The following is a 16,235-nucleotide window of genomic DNA, read 5'->3' as shown; positions in this document are numbered from 1 at the left end:
CCATGCTGCTGGTACGAGAAACTGGCGGCGGAGTTGGGCAAGCTAGGCTATGAGCCGTCTATGTCCGACCCCGCACTATTCGTCAAGCGCGGGTCCGACGGCTCAATCTATGTGCTCGTGCACGTTGACGACATGCTGGTGGCGGCACACAACCTGCAATTGGTCGCGGCCGCCAAGGCGGCCATAGCTGGTTGCTTCGCAGTACGAGACCTTGGAGAGGCGCGCTACTACCTCGGCATGGACATCATCCAGGACCGCCGCAAACGCAGCATCATGCTTACGCAGCACAGTGCTGGGCATCACTTAGATCGCCAGAGGAGGAGTGCTGAGGGCTTTGAGGATCGGCCTCAGTTAATTCCTTTTTTCCAAACGCCAAAATGGCCTGTTTATTACTTTTAAGGAATATATTACTTTAAAAAAAGACACTGAGCTGAGTACCGGCCATAGAGGGCTGTCCTTGCTGCTGTGAATTAATGCGAAAAACGATAGTCTTCAAACCGGTAACCAGCCCCGGTTACTGCCCAGTAACGATCAACCTGGTAACCCAATCGTAACCACCCCCATTAACGACCCCCGGTAACCATCCACCTGGTAACCGGTCTCCGCGTACCCCATTAACGGCCACAATTGCCCGATAACCGGGCAAGTCTATGTGGGGCTTAAGCCCAATCCAAGACAAGGTTGACATGTTGCAATTCGGCAGTTTTTTTCACAGCATGCTTCGATATAGGGCATTTTGTAATTAATTTTGTTGGCTTCTATTTAAGCTGTTGCGACAAGCCAATTCAGAGATTTTTGGCCTTGATTTGCGAAGCATGCACGGCGAATGATGGCTGCAGCTTGCAGCAGCGCGCTGGTGTTGCGGATTAACGGCCAGAATTTCGATATACCTTCAAAATCGGCGAACATTCCCTTGGCGGCGTTCATCAAAGCGGCGACATCGTTCACGGTGCTGTTCCTGTATCGACCCGTGCCTTCAGCCGAACGCGCTGTCATGTTTAAGAAACTGATGTGACGAATTATGTTATTTGAGGTGTTAATTATGCATTTACATTTACCTTGTAAGCGGTGGCATGGATATTAATTCGCTTACATTGGAGCCGGAACGGCTCGTGTTTACTAATTGGTTGGCTTCAACGGGATTGTAATTTTTGCGTTGATATGTACTTCACATGTATTGCGCACTCTCTCAACCGACCGCAGAGTGTAAGAGATGCGTGCGGCGAAGGTGGCTGCGGGGCTTGCACAGTCGCAATTGAGGAGGAGCGCGATGGTGGGCCTAATAATGAGCAGAGACCCCCGGCTAAGTTGGCCTGCCTTTCCTTCATATCTTTACATATTTTCCGAACTAACTTTTTATATGTGCACCGTGTTTCTCTATGCACGCTCAGCAACTGCCTCGTCACGATTAACTCAACCCTTAGCTTCACCCTCCTCACCTTGGCTGCTAAACAAATTCACCTCTGGGATGTTCGTCTCTGGCTGCTCCTGTTACCGAATTTTACACGCGCTCATGCAGCCGAGCCCTGCATTTATTTCCAATCCCCATAATCCCGACCCCCCGTGTTGCCTCCGATCGAGTCCACGGTATCCTCAACCCTGCATCCTTACTTCTAGCGCATCAGTCTTTCCTTGGAATCAGCTTTACTCGCTCGTGGTTCGTCTTTCCCACCCTCTGCTTCCATTCTCGTTTCCAACATCCCCACGCTACCCCCTTCCCTCCACATTTTCTCTGCTTCTCTGCTCGCGTTCCTACATTCCTGGTGTCGCACATGCCCCCAGGCCATCCCCACTTGCGCACCCTCAACTCCTGCCTTGCACCCGTCTACTCGGTGCTGGGCCGCTCCGTGATCACCGCGGAGGGCCTTCCAGCAGCAGAGCCGTACGGCACGTCGCTGGTAGCAGGTACGGCGATGTATGCGTGTGGAACACATCGTGCCGTGGTCGCGTGCTGCTCACGGATACGGCTGTGTGTGGTGCTTGGCTGCTCACCAGGGGGGTTTGCACTGTGTGTGTGTGTATGTGTGTGTTTGTGTGTTGTATGTGTGTGTGAAGTGTGTGTGTGTGTGTGAAGTGTGTGTGTGTGTGAAGTGTGTGTGTGTGTATGTGTGTGTGCGTGTGCGTGTGTGTGTGTGTGTTTTACCGTCTGGAGCTGCGTTATCCTCCAACATGTAACGGGCGCATACGAGCCCCGCTGCTGAGGGGGCCCAAGGGCCAGGGGGCCGAAGACTGTCCCAACTGGAGCACGGCTGGTGCGGCTTGCTCACAGCGGGGTTGTGTTGCCTATATAGGACATTGCACCGGTTGCTCACGCGTTTCAGATAAGGTTGTCACCCTAAGGCAGGCTGTCCAGGATGGGCAGCGTCTTTCACATCTTTTACCCCTATTGTGCACTCACCCCCCTCAGGGCGTCTGTCCGAGTTCCATGCGTCCCAGTGCGGGTACTGCACTCCTGGGTTCACGGTCGCATGTCACGCAGCACTGCACAACGCAGCTGCTGCTGCCGCTGATGGTGGTGCCGATGCCACCGCCACGCCAGCTACTCCGGATGACGGCTCGCTGCTGCGGGCGCTGGATGGCAACCTGTGCCGGTGCACGGGCTACCGACCCATTGTGGCGGCATGCAGGGTGGGTGCCTGAGGGGATGGAGGTTGGAGGTGGTGTCCGCATGTGTAGGCGTGTGTCGGGGAGGGCGGAGGACCCGCGGGTCGTTTGGACAGCCTGGCGCGTGGCTCCGATACACCCGTCTTCCCTTCCCATGTGCTACAAGGTGGTCCAAAATGGCATCAGACCCTTCGTGCATTGACAGTAATGTCAAGAGCAGCCGCATAAGAACGTAACACTCCGTACAACCGTTTCTTTGGTTGCCTTTGGTGGTCTTGTAGAGCCTGGCAGCGGAGGTGACGGACATCGAGGACCTGTGCCGCCGCCGTACGACAGGCGCTACTGCGGCTGGATCCATCTCACCAGTCGCTGCTACCGCCTGCGGCAGCGGCACTGCCGACGTAACCAGCAGTGGCAGTAGCGGCAGTAGTGGCAGTTGCGGGGACTCCTCCTGTACGGCGATCTCCCTGGGATCTCGCCAGGTGCTCAAGGTAGGAGGGAGGGGGGTAAGGGGGTAAGGACAGGGGTGAGGGAGCTTCAGTAGCTCGGTATTGGAGTACACTGCCTTTTGCTCCGGCAGCATGGCATCTGCTCGCCGTGCTTGCTGGTGCGGAGTTGTCTTGTTGAAGGGCTGTGGCCTCGGGCGAGCGAGAACCTAGGTCACCATCATTAGAGTCTCCCATAGACACACATACATACAAACATATATTTCTTTCACGTGTAGCTGGTGCCGCCTCACCGCCTTCACCGCAGGTACCCCGCTCCCTGGAGCAGCTGGTTTCGGAGGCAGGCCGCCTGGCAGCAGCCGCAGCAGGAGGGTCAACCCCCTCCTGGCGGCTGGTGGCGGGCCACACGGGGCACGGGGTGTTCAAGGACTGGCCGCTGGAGGAGGAGGTGCTGGTGGCGGTGGCGGAGGTGCGGACAGGGGCCGGGGAGGGAGGGGAGGGGAAAGACGCAAAGAGACACAAGAGGCGGGGAGGCAGCTCTGGCGGGGGCCGTTGTCGAGCTGAGTTGTACATATGTGTCGTACTGAGGAAATGTCGTACCGCTAATATACGGACATGATGCTTCATGAACCATGAGCCGTTTGCTGCACACGCTCGATGTATGGACTGGATGTAATCGACTGGCAGGAAGGCGCTCCCTTTCATCAGGTGGGAAGCATACGGCAGCGGTCGCATGGCCCGCGCAGGTTCCGGAGCTGCAGCGCTTGGAGGTCGTGGCGGCGAACGATGGCCTTGCGAACTGTGAAGAAGCAACGTCGGCGAGGGTGAGTGAAGAAAGCGGACATGGAGGCAGGGAAGGCGTGGGGGAGCTGATTCTGCTAGTGGTGGCTATGTGCATCTTGTGCATATCAAAGCTGAATTAAAACCGTCAGGTCTTAGCGACCAAGTTCCAACGACGACCGGATTCCACAAACGGATGCGGGTGGTATGTATATACGGCATATCGCCGTGACAACTATGATAGGGCCCTACCCTACTTCCCTTAGACAAGAAACAGCTGTCCCACTTCGGGGGCCCCCCATGTGGTGCTCCCCAGGAGGTGTCGTACCATCTTCACATCGGCGCCTGTACCACACTGGAGCGGCTGGCTGCCCACCTGGCGCATAGGGCCCAGGGGGTTGCAGCGGAGGAAGAGGTAGCAGTAGCGGCGGTGGCACCTGGGGGAACCGGGGCCGACAACAACAGCGATGTGGTGGGTACGGCATTCGGTGTACGGCAGTGGGCGGCGGAGACGTCGGCCCATTTGTACCGTATCGCCGGCCGGCACGTGCGGAACTCCGCCACGGTGAGTGGCCCCCTGGTTCCCTTGTCCCTGGGGCTTCGGAGCGCGTAAGCAGAGCGCCCGGTTTGAGTTCAACTGATAGATTGCTTGACCTGGTTGTCGGTTACGTGGTTGGTTGGTTGGTTCGTTGGTTGCAGGTTGGAGGCAACTTGGTGCTCGCCCGCGAGCGCTCCCTGCCGAGTGACGTCGCAACTCTGTTGGCTGCGGCCGGTAAGTTCGTTACCTCGGTAGTTAGGTTGCTTGCTCTTTTCGAATGCTCCTGCAGCAACGGCCGACTACTTGCTAACTGTGCTTTAGGGGCTCGTTCCTGCCGGGAAACGCTGACAATTTATCTGTGACCATTAACTGCCAACCATCAGCCGTCTTAGTCGATGAGGGATAACTGCCAAGACCGGATCACAGGATCCATCCCCAGCCGTCTGCTCCCGGTCCCGGTCCTGCAGGGTCGGAAGTGGAGCTGGTGGTGGTGTCATCTGACCCAGAGACCCACGGGTCCGTCCGCCGCGCTGACCTGCTGGAGTTCGTCACCGGTGCTGCGCCCTCCCTACCGCCTGGCGCCTCGTACATCCTGACGGCGGTGCGTGTGCCGCTGCCGCCAGCCGACCCACGGGTCAGATTCTGGAGCCATCGTATTGCCGAGCGTTACAGCAACGCCGCTGCGGTGGCCAACGCCGCAGTCCTCGTCCGCCTGTCCGCCGCTGAAGAGGCAGGAGGTCCGCGGCCCGTGGTGGAGGAGGTGAGGATCGTGGTGGGTGTCCGTACTCCTGGCGGCGGCGCTTCAGCTCCCGGTGCTCCACATGATTCGGTTTCGGAGCATAACGCCGCTAAGCTGAAGGACGCGACAGTGGTGCTGCTGGACGGCTGGCAGTGCCTGCGCGCGAAGGCGGCGGAGGCGGCGCTCCGGAACCAGGCCGCCACCGCAGCCACCGTAGTGGCTGCACTGGAGGCCCTGGCGGCGATGGACCTGGCGGAGGTGACGGCTGCTGCTAGTGCTACTGCGGCGGCAGGGGGGGATGAAGAGAAGGCAGTAGCCGCAGTGGCCATCGCGCAGGGACTGGTTGCACAGGGGCTTATGGCGTGTCTGGGCCTATCGCCAACGCCGCCGGCTGCGGAGAGTCAAGCGGCGCCGGGAGTGGACGTGATCAAGGCCGCCACCGGTGTGGAAAACGGCGACGGCGATGGAGGTGCTGACTGTGTCCACGGCGCCGCCAAGGTTGCCGTACACGGAGGTGTCAACGGCGACGCAGATGGCGCTGCTGAAGCAGCCGTCATCATTAGCGCCAACGGACACGGCATAACGGCACATTCGCGACCGGATCAGCAGCCGCCGCAGCAGCAGCCCCAGTGCTCGTCCAAGTCGTCACCGCCACCGCGCCGCATGCCATCCCCACCCTTGGTGGAGGGTCGCCAGTTCCTGACTGATGCGGTTCCGGAGCTGCTTCCAGTGACTCAGGCCGTACCCAAACTGGGGTCCAAGTTGCAGGTGAGACATGTAGGAGCTCCTGATGCCTGCGATGTAGGAGCCCGCTACTACCGGCCCTGCTGTGGCAGCAGACGCCACCCTTCATGTCCTGCGGTTCCCATCCAACCGCTAACCGCTAACTGCATAACCACTAACTCCACTGTCTCCGTCCAGGCGTCCGGCACGGCGCTGTACACCGAGGACGTGCCCGTACACCGGGATGCGCTGTACGGCGCGTTCGTACTATCGGCCCGCGCTTGTGGACGGCTGGCGGGTATCGACGCTTCTCCCGCTGTGTCCCTTCCGGGGGTGGTTCGCTTCCTGGGTGCCTCCGACCTGGCCGGGGTGGGTCCAGGGGGGGCGCTCAACGCTTGCGAGAAGCCTCCCGTGGGGGGCGGAGCTGCGGAGAAGACGTTCTTGGAGGTGGGCGAAAAGTGCGAGTTCGCTGGCCAGCTGGTGGGCGTCGTACTGGGAGATAGGTACGGAGGTGTACGGAGCAGCGTTTTGGCTTTGAATGGGCGCTTAGACTTGTGTGTCGAATTTACATGGAAGCTCCAGTCGTACACTTGAAACTCTGTTCGCATTCGATTGTATGAATGGTTGTTTAAGTTTGTTGCTGAGTTTACAAAGATGGCATCCATGCGTATGTGCTGTAACTTACGTGGCAACACGTGAACGTAGTACTGCATGTATGTCCGTGCATGCGCAGTACATTTTTGCAGTTGAACGTACGTTGAGTCACCTGCATCCTTGCGGTCCTTATCGCGGCCTTTCTCCCGGTGATCTGGACAGCCACGTGGCTGCGCAACGCGGCGCCAAGGCCGTACACTTAATGTACGACACATCGACTGATGGCGACGCACCGCTGCTTTCGATTGCGGATGCCGTACGTGCGCGATCTTTTTACCAGCTTCCAGATGTGCTTCCCTCCTTACTAAGCGGCAATACATACGGCGACAAGAACAGCGTTTTGTCAAAAGGCGGGTCCGACGTCGGCGAAGTTCTGTCGACGGCAGCTGCGCCGGCGGCGGCGGCGCTAACTGCAGCAGCGCTTGGCGGCGGCGAGCGTGACGGATCAGACGCCATCGCAGGTGTGCCGGGCTCGGCGTCTCCACCGCCGCGGCCTACCACTATGAGTGTTGTTTCTGGCCGCTACGTCACCCCTTCCCAGCTTCACTTTTACATGGAGACTCAGAGCGCGGTGGCCTGGCCCGACGAGGACGGCTGTGTGGTGGTGCACAGCTCGTGCCAGGGACCGGATTTCGTACAGGTAAGTGTATAATGGGGAGTGTGGGACCAGCCACCCGGCCCCTTACCACCCGGCCCCTTACCACCCCGCCCCTTACCACCCCGGCCCTCGTCGACTTTTTGCGGTTCCCCTTTCCAGGGTGGAGTGTCCGCTGCACTTCAGCTGCCCCTGAACAAGGTGCTGGTGCGGTGCAGGAGGGTGGGGGGAGGATTCGGAGGGAAGCTCACCTTCGCACGTCGAGTCGCCGTCGTGGCGGCGGTCGCGGCCGTCGCCACCGGTCGCCAAGTCCGGTAAGGTCGAAGCTTTGATGGCTCCATGTGTGTTACGGTTCGAGCTTGCTTGCCGGACGAATCGACTCCGGTAACCTCCCGTCACCTCTCGTGTCCCCTACCCCCTCTTGTCGTACGTCACGTCAGGATCTCAGTGCCTCGCAATACTGACGCAGTAATGTGGGGCGGCCGCTGCGAGACAGATGTGTCGTACGTTGCCGTACTAGATGATTGCCCGGCGGAAGACGGCGATCCCGACGCCAGCAGCGGCAACGTCAACGGCCAGCAGAATCAGACGTCTTCACCTCAGCAGCGGCGAGCGCCACCTCGCTTTCGTGCCCTGGACATCCACGCGGTGATGATGGGAGGCGCCCAGAGGGACATCAGCTTCATAGATGCCATGGGTATGATCGCGGCAGTGGATAGCGTGTACGACATACCCGCTTTCAGGTGCAGTACAGTCGCGGTGGCTTGAGGGTTGAGCAGAGGCAGGAGTGTTCAGGATTAAAATGCAGCGTGTTGTGTGGTGGGGACTTCGGGATATTGGAGTGAATTCGGGATTAAATTTGGGCTTCTTGAGCACGATGATGACAGACCGGGGTGGTGTCATGCGCCTCAATCTGACCCATGGATCATTAATTGGGGATTTGTCTGCCGAACCACACCGCATGTCGGGAGCTGGCCGACGTAGGCCGTATCCGACCCATGGGTCGCAATGTCGCTGTTCTTTATCTCCAAATGAGCAGTCAGGGCAGCAAAACAGGTCGGGGGCAGAAGTGTCTTGGAATTCTGGAACTGCACCCAACCCAGCCCTACCGCGTCGGATACCTCCGGCCCATCACCTCGAGCCATGCCCATCCAACCTGTTTCCATGCCTCCTCGGCTTATGTGGCTTTGTTGATGTGTACGAGGGTACCGTATCTCATGCAGGCTGGAGGTTGCATTGGCGCGCTGTAACCTGCCACCCCGTACGGCAGTACGGGGCCCCGGTGACATCAATGCCACCATGGTCATTGAGCAGGTAAGACGAGTTGCCGCGACATATGCATACATGGGCGGGCATCCGTAAAGCATACGATTATACGGCATGATATCGGCACGATCTGGGTGGCGGCGATCGGAACCTTTTGTTGTGGTGTTGCACAGGGTGTCAAGAGCCATTGTGTGTACGGCGCAGTGTAGTACAGACAAAGTGCATCAACTGGCCACCGATCCGTTCCGCGATTCCACAAAGTTGGATTTCCTTGGATTCACACGGGTTTTGGATTCTGGATCCTCCAGATCATGGAGCACGTGGCGGCCGAGCTGAAGGTGGATCCAGAGGCCTTACGTGAGGCCAACTTCCTCAAGGCGCCGCCGCCGCCACCGCCGCCATCACCAGAGCCGGACTGTGCGAATGACGTGGCCACTGCCCCCTGTCAAGGAGTGGCGGCAGCGGCGCCGATGGAGCCCGTCGTCACGACCGCGTTAGGCAAGACCATCCCGCTGCGGCAGTACACCCTGCCGTACATGTGGTCGCGGCTGCAGCGGGTGGCAGACTGGGAACGAATCAAGGTACGGCGTCGTGGCTCTTCTTGGCCCCTTTCCCTGTTGACCAGGCCCCTCCCTCTCCCGCTGCACATACTGACACCCACACAGGCGGCTGTTGAGTCGTTCAATGCGACCAGCCCCTGGCGCAAACGGGGCGTGGCCATGATACCCACAAGGCGAGTCGGGGGAGCGGCCCAGGGGTGCGTGTGTGAGGGCTCGCAAAGCACAGTATTGCCTTTAACCGTGTGAGGAAAAGGTTCGGAAACATCCGCTACCGTCAAAATCCAAAGTCTGATCCACCTGAAACCTGACAGAAAGCCCCCACATGCTGAGCAGTTCAAACCGTGTGGGGGGAGAGCTCTGGACGTGTGGAAGCAGCTGGGCCGCCAGGATGCAAGGGGCGACTTGACGCAAGGGGTGACTGACCCCTTCAAAGGCCCTAATGCCCTGCACGAATTTGCCGTAGATATCTGGTACTTGTATCGCACGTCTGCGTCGTACAAGTTGACCGTATAATGCCGTACTCGCCTTCGCAGGTACACTATGTATCGCGGCAAAAAGCCGGCCTACGTGAGCCTGCTCCAGGACGGTACGGTGCAGGTGGCTTGTCACGGCGTGGAGATGGGCCAGGGGCTGTGGACCAAGGTGGCGCAGGTGGGGGCGCCGGGGGAGCCCCAGGGAGGCACCGTGTGTGTATTGGGGGTGCGTGGGTTTCCCTGTTGCCTCGCCACCTGGCCGACCCGCCCACAGATTGGCACGCCCGACCCAGTAACCCCCCCTCCCCCCCCTTCCCCCTCCCCCTCCCTGCACGTGCAGGTGGCGGCTCTGACTCTGTCCGAGGTGCTGCCCCACTCTCGTCGGCCGCTGGACATCAGCTTCATCAGGTGAGCAGCCGAGCATGGGAGCGTGTAACCCTTTCAGACCACCTGCGCAAGCATGCATTTTCGCCCTCACTCATTCACTCACTCCGGGCCCCCGGCACGGGCTCCCTCTTGCCCCGCCGGCCCCCTCCCTTCAGGATCTGCGACAATAGCACCGAGCTGCTGCCACACAGCGGGGTGACCGGCGCGTCCACCACAAGCGAGATTGCATGTGCGGCTGTACGGCTGGCGTGTCTGCAGCTGCTCAAGAACCTTCGGGTAGGGTGGGTGGGGTGGCGCCGGGGAGGGTTTGGGGTGCTGTTCAGCAGGACTTAATACGCAGCTAGTAATGTCGTGCCTGTGTCGTACCACACGCCATGTTGCACTACACCCTGTGTTGTTGCGGCTGTCTGCTGCAGGAGTTTGCCCTCCCCAAGATGGCTGGAAGGGAGGACTTCGGGCTGCGGGTGCGTGGGTATGTGGTGGGCGTGGCGGGGTAATTGGGAGGAACGGCGCACGGTCAGCTACGGAACGGAATGAAACGCACCAGAGCAGCCACTTGTTTTGTACCGTGGCCTACCGTACTGAGTATGTTGTACTCCTTGCGATGTCGTACACGTCACAAATTTGCAATCGTTACCTGTTGGTGTTGCAGGACTTGGTGGCGGCGGTCTCAACTCCAATGGGTGTCATGGTACGGCAGGAAGTGTACGGCATTGGGCGAGAGCGGGGTTTTACCCGGGAGGCTCTGGGGTCCATGGCGTATTGTTACGGCAGGTGGAGGGTGAGGGGCTGAGAAACGGACAGACGGATAGGATTGCGCCAACTGCTGCTGCAGACGCGAGGCAAGGAGGAGTAGGTTCGCATGTCTTGCAAGGTGACTGTACGTCTGGTCAATCTCACTTCCTCCTCGGCCGCGTCTGTCCGCCGTTGCCCTCTGCCAGGCCCCCCTGTCTGCCTTCGCCTGGGGCGGTCAGTCGGACCTTCCGGAGAGCTCCAGGGGGGTTGCGGTCGGTCCCGTGGCCCCGCAGTACCACGTGATGGGGGTGGCTCTGGGGGTGGTGGAGGTGAGGAGGGGAACCGGGGTAAAGGATGGAGGTGGGGGGGTGACTGCTGCTGGTGGACTAGGGCCCGATTTGTCCTTGTGCGAGTCATCAATATTCTGTTCCCCCCCTGGAGTGGTCGTATCAGGTCTGTGCGCCTCTGTCTCTCTCATCCCTCTGAAAGTGTCCCACTGTTGCGGGATTAGAGGGGTCTGGGAGACTGGGACTCGCAAAGGAACTGTCTCCTGGCATTGCCGCCTGTCTGTGCGTTTCGAAAATCATCTGGGAATGTTTTTACCGCTTAGCAGCCGCTTTCCTCTCAGCCACTCACTTCCTCTCCTCCCCAGCTCTCCGCCTTTCACCCCACACACATAAAACGCTTTCTTAAAACGTTCCTTCACCTCCGACAGGTGGATATCCTTACGGGTGATCGTCGAGTGCTCCGCTCCGATATCATGTTCGATCTGGGTCGCCCGGTGAACCCCGCCGTGGACCTGGGCCAGGTGGAGGGAGCGTTCGTACAGGGCTTGGGCATGATGCTGCAGGAAGAGGTCACGTACGACAGTACGACTGGTGCGCTCGTACAGAACAGCACCTGGAACTACAAGCCGCCGTCGGTGTCCTGTGTCCCGCAGCAGCTCAATGTGCACATGCTGAATGACGCACCGCTGGCGTCGGAGGTGAGAAGGGGCTTTGGCAGGCTGGCATTTGGCAAGGTAGGCCGCTCATATGGCCCCATAATACACCCACCATCGACGTCAACGAAATTGCAACGAAGCACCGTCGGTGGCGGGCGGTGACCTTCCTTTTCTGCGTCCTTCCATTTTGCCTGGTTGCGGCCCCGCTGCCTGCTCGGAACACACTGCGTCGTGTACACTACGATGCATTTCACTCGTCCAACCCCGTACCTGCCTTACTTGGTACAGGGTCCAGTAAGCTCCAAGGCGTGTGGAGAGCCGCCCTTGCTACTGTCGGCGGTGGTCCTGGCAGCATTACAGAGAGCCACTGCGGCCGCTCGGACGGCAACGAGCACCTCTGTAGGCAGCACCAGCAACGACGGCGACGGGAGTGGCGCTGGCCAAGTGATGAAGGGCAGTGGTGGTGGCAGCGCGCGAAGTGGGTTCGTTCCCCTGCTTGCCCCCGCCACCGTGGAGAGGGTTCGTGTGATGTGCGGCAGGGAGGGAGCTGCGGAAATCATCAAGAGAAACCTAACCAACGGATGAACTCACAGCTGCACACGTTATGGCGCTGCTATTTACCCGGTACCATCCAGCATGTACGTGTGCGTAGAGCTGCACAATTCCAACACGACTTGAGAATATAGTTTGTTGTGGCAATGCGATGGCCTTGTGTATATGGCACACTGTGGATGTATATGTGCAATTGTACGTGGAGCATCTGGAACTCATAACTCTGGCAACTGTACGAGCGGCTTCAAGTCTGTCGGTTATGGGGGCGAAACATCATAGGATTGTGTGTAAGACGAAGGGCCCTTACGACGAGAACTGGCAAATAAGATTGCAAACTATCCGAAGTTCCGAATAAGCTCGGTTGAGATTACCGGAATGTCCGTTTGGGGTTGTAGCTATCCTTGTTGGCAATCGATAGGACGCCAGCAATCGGTAGGACGCCAGAGAATTTCAGGAGATGCAAATGTATGACTTGCGGCTGAATATTATACAGCGAGCCATGAACGTGCGGGCACAGAAACGTCAATATTTGTTTATTGCGCAGAACAATCAAGCTCATGCAAGTGTTCGCTCTAGACAATATTTCAACAAAACTAACGCGATTACATGTTCCACACCAACAACGGTGAAGCCTAGGATGCAAGTTAAGCTCCTGGAATTATACGATGACCCGCACAGCGAGTTTAGTGCCAAGGTCAAGGTCGCCCTTTTTGCAAAAGGTCTGTGCTTTACACCCCTGGCTGTGCCGTGTGGCAGCACGCGGAGCCAGGAGTTCCTGGCAGTTAACCCGCTTGGCAAGATTCCTGTCCTCTGCGTCAACTTCGAGGACGGGCGTCGGGAGGTGCGAGATTTTGCAATATCTCATACATTTCTTCGGTTTATCCGGCCTAGATCGCTATTTCACTTGGTAGGAAGACCTGTGTAGCTGTTGGTGCGGGGATGGATGACTAACAACAAGTGTTCCTGCCGGCAGGTTCACTTGACGGCTGTCTTTGGTTAGCAGCGCTGGCTGAGGTCCTAACCCTTCTCCGCTTCTGCTCCCTTCGCCTTTGTCCCCCCCGGTCCAGCTCCGAATGGCGCTCCTGTTCCCCTTCCTCTGCTTCTTTTGCTCACCCTCCTCCGTCGCTCCTGGCTGAGGTGCCTTCCAGGTGGTCCTGGAGAGCGAGGTGATCCTGGAGTACCTGGAGGATCAGTTCCCCAATCCGCCACTGCTGCCAGCCGATCCCCTGGAGCGAAGCAAGGTATCGGCGCCACACACAGCACGCGGGACATGCCCCCGCTCCTAGCTGCACTCCTAGACGCCATCATAAGCCAAGACCCAGCTACAGTCAGGCCACTCAACGCCCTCCAGCCACAAGCGCCGGCAGCAGTATCTTCATCTTCTCATCTGGGTCAATCGCGTAGGGTGCCCCACAATGTTCCCTCCCTAAACCGTACCCTCAGGCCCGCCTCATCTCCCGCTTCCACGACTTGTATCTGGAGCCCGCACTGAGGCGGCTGTATCCCCAGGTGGCGCCCTCGGCGCGATCAGAGCAAGTGGTGCAGGTGCGGTCCCCGGATTAGGGGTCAGTTGGGCATTGGTGAGGGCGAGGGTCGATGGGACGGTGGGTCGTCGCTTTTGTAGCTGAGCCTCCCTCAAACCTGTCCCGTCGTAGACCCTGACTTTTGCGTGAAGACTAGCTGTTCGTTACCGCCATCTAACGTCCGGCGCCTCTTTCCTGACCCGGCTTTGAAGTACTTACTATTCCCCCAAGTCGCTGCTCACATTCCCCACATCACCTCATGGTCTGCAGGAGGCAGCCGCTGCTTTCCTAGAGCGCCTAGCGGAGTTGGAGACCCTGCTGCCACCGCCCTCCTCCCCTCTTGAGTCCGCCGCCACCGCTACCGCCGCGTCCTCCACCAGCCGCTCCTCCTCCTCCTCCACACTGGCTCTGGGTGGCGCCCAGCTGTCGCTAGCTGACTGCGCCTACCCCGCACTGCTGCTGTACGCGGAGCTCATCCTGCCGGCGCTGGGGCTGCCACCGCTGCGGTACGACGCGCTAGGGCTGACGCGGCTGGGTCGCTGGCGAGAGGCACTGTGGGCGCATCCGGCGGTGGCGAAGGTGTTGCAGGAGCTGCGGCCTGCAGCAGAGGAGTGGCTGCAAAGGAAGCTGAGAAGCTGAGGAAGAGGGAAAGGAGGAGGAGGGTGGACGAGGGAGCGGGATGCCCGAAAAGAGGGTGCAGCCTTATATCTCAGGCGCACATCGCAGGCGGTTTGTTGTTAGCACGGTTCATGAGGATGGCTCGCGTGTCAGGTGCCCACCATGCTTTATGGCTTGCCTGTACTTTTATGTGCGTGGGTTATGCATGTACGTATGTACGTAAGCGTGCGCACACGTGTGCGATGTCAGGTACGGTCGCTCGGCAAGAGGCTGCATGTTTGCGTGACTGGCGCGCCTCCTGTTCTATACAGACGTCAAATGAGATCTGAAGTAGTAGCTTCCGTGTCACTTACGGACCCAGTTCTTAGTTTTCGTTACGCTGTACAACAAAATAGATACCGCACGACCCAAACGGCGTTGATGTTCCTATCACATCGAGAGTATCTAGAGCCAAGGCATGGACTTACCCCGCCCGACCAGCCTCCCTATCGCCGCTTCGTAACCCCACCGCCACCAACTCCGCTACCACGGCCACGTACTCCCAAACCAGCACCACGGCCACCGCCACCACCACCACCGGCTCCTCCCCTGCGACCTCCGTCCGTTTTCCCTGGACCATCCCCACCGCCGACAACCGTCCCTGGAGCCACCACACCACCCAACAACAACTCCAGGGACGCTGCCAACGAACCGCCGACGACACCAGCGGGCGCCCCTGCCGTTGCTCTTGCAGCAGCAGCGGCGCTGCTTCGGAGGCCTGACCGGCCCCCACCGCCTCCGACACCCCCGCCACGCGCCGCACCCTTTCCTCTGTCGCCCCTGGCCTTTCCGCTGGCCTGCAGGATAATGCCCAGTAAGGGATCATCCACCCCCGCGGCTGCATCCGCGCCGCCAGCGGCAGGCCCCGGGTAAGTCATCGTCCGTGAAGTGCCGCCGTTGCCACCTCCGGAGGGGCCACCGGAACTACCGCCGTTGCATACAATCGACTCCGGAGGAAGCACCGGCGGTGGTTTTGTCGGCGGAGGCGGCTGCGTTGCAACAACAGGCAGAGGTTGCGCTGGCGGCACGGATAAGAAGGCCGGTTTGGCTTTGGGACCCTGGAAGCTGATAATGGAACCGCGGGTCGCTGTTGGGGGTTGGACAGAAGCTGTTTTTGCTGGTCGGGCGGCGGCGGCAGCAGTGGTGCTGGCTGAGGGCACCGGCAGCAGCGGGGCTTCGGCGGCAGCAGCAGCAGCAGCAGCAGCACCGGCTACGGCGGCGGCTCCCAAGTCCTGTCCATGTCCAACAATTGTCGCCGCACTGACACCGCCGATGGACACTGCTGGTCCCATGGAAGCAGCCGCGGGCGTGCCGTCTGAGCCGTGCACCAGACACGCGTTATCTGCGGGTACCGCCGCTACGGCAAGGTCAGAAGCATCGTCAGCTGCCGCCAGCCTCGTAGAACAGGCCGCCGCCTCCGCCGCCACCGGGGCAGCCACCTGACCATCGCCGCTGGGCTTGGCCTTAGACCCCAGGCCGAGAACAAAATTATGCCGTGTTGCGTACGACACCACGGCGGGCGATGCAGACGGGGCAAGATCTGCAGAACGCACAGGGCGGGAAATGGGCCTTAATTTGGGTCTTAAATTGGGTGTGGTCCGTTCCATCGAGGTCGATCTCAAGCCTTGTCCAGTTGGATGGGATTGAGCGGGGCTGAGGTGGCGTCTTGAATTTGGTCGCGCGGTGTCTGATACGTGTATTGTTGCGCCGAAGTTTTGGGACAAGCTTCAAGATTCGGCCTGCATCCCGCCGCCTCGACACGCGAGCGAGGCGGATGTGGACCAAGACCGACGACTCAGGTGGCATATCGACAGGAAGTGACGCTGTGGACGGCACGAACATGAAAGCTGATTTTCAGCTGTTGGGAAAAGTCCCCATCCCGTAGCCGCTGTCCCAGTCCTTACCATTTGCTGCCTGATGGCGTAACGATGATACGGATGCCGCCGCGCTCGCCGTCGCCGCTACCGTAGGAACTCCGTTCACGCCGCCGCCGCCGCCGCCACTTAGCATCCCAGGTACCGCCGCCGCTGCCGTAACCGAGGCGTCCTCCGGCATCTTTC

At 59.6% G+C, this 16,235-nt stretch overlaps 1 protein-coding gene across 1 annotated transcript in view; it reads left to right on the top strand.

The window, feature by feature from the left end:
* The window catches only part of VOLCADRAFT_98108 (uncharacterized protein), a gene marked incomplete at both ends in the record, with an annotated part of 24,042 nt that extends 8,798 nt beyond the window's left edge, over positions 1-15,244 (top strand). The window contains 30 exons of the mRNA XM_002957032.1: positions 1,204-1,273; positions 1,783-1,905; positions 2,408-2,628; positions 2,886-3,095; positions 3,358-3,519; positions 3,797-3,874; positions 4,147-4,395; positions 4,530-4,602; positions 4,836-5,875; positions 6,029-6,310; positions 6,564-7,124; positions 7,242-7,393; positions 7,520-7,822; positions 8,303-8,393; positions 8,654-8,926; positions 9,011-9,102; positions 9,439-9,556; positions 9,719-9,786; positions 9,921-10,041; positions 10,182-10,229; positions 10,418-10,546; positions 10,707-10,829; positions 11,216-11,485; positions 11,732-11,925; positions 12,674-12,836; positions 13,144-13,236; positions 13,439-13,540; positions 13,789-14,024; positions 14,979-15,044; positions 15,088-15,244. Of these exons, the coding sequence (XP_002957078.1) occupies positions 1,204-1,273; positions 1,783-1,905; positions 2,408-2,628; positions 2,886-3,095; positions 3,358-3,519; positions 3,797-3,874; positions 4,147-4,395; positions 4,530-4,602; positions 4,836-5,875; positions 6,029-6,310; positions 6,564-7,124; positions 7,242-7,393; positions 7,520-7,822; positions 8,303-8,393; positions 8,654-8,926; positions 9,011-9,102; positions 9,439-9,556; positions 9,719-9,786; positions 9,921-10,041; positions 10,182-10,229; positions 10,418-10,546; positions 10,707-10,829; positions 11,216-11,485; positions 11,732-11,925; positions 12,674-12,836; positions 13,144-13,236; positions 13,439-13,540; positions 13,789-14,024; positions 14,979-15,044; positions 15,088-15,244 (5,868 nt within the window). The remainder of the gene's footprint in view (positions 1-1,203; positions 1,274-1,782; positions 1,906-2,407; positions 2,629-2,885; positions 3,096-3,357; positions 3,520-3,796; positions 3,875-4,146; positions 4,396-4,529; positions 4,603-4,835; positions 5,876-6,028; positions 6,311-6,563; positions 7,125-7,241; positions 7,394-7,519; positions 7,823-8,302; positions 8,394-8,653; positions 8,927-9,010; positions 9,103-9,438; positions 9,557-9,718; positions 9,787-9,920; positions 10,042-10,181; positions 10,230-10,417; positions 10,547-10,706; positions 10,830-11,215; positions 11,486-11,731; positions 11,926-12,673; positions 12,837-13,143; positions 13,237-13,438; positions 13,541-13,788; positions 14,025-14,978; positions 15,045-15,087) is intronic.
* Positions 15,245-16,235: the final 991 nt, after the last annotated feature.

This window comes from Volvox carteri (genome assembly GCF_000143455.1).
Source record: "Volvox carteri f. nagariensis unplaced genomic scaffold VOLCAscaffold_68, whole genome shotgun sequence".
In the NCBI taxonomy this organism is placed as follows: domain Eukaryota; kingdom Viridiplantae; phylum Chlorophyta; class Chlorophyceae; order Chlamydomonadales; family Volvocaceae; genus Volvox; species Volvox carteri.
Note: the sequence above shows the minus strand (reverse complement) of the source record. Positions and strands in the feature narration are given on the sequence as shown.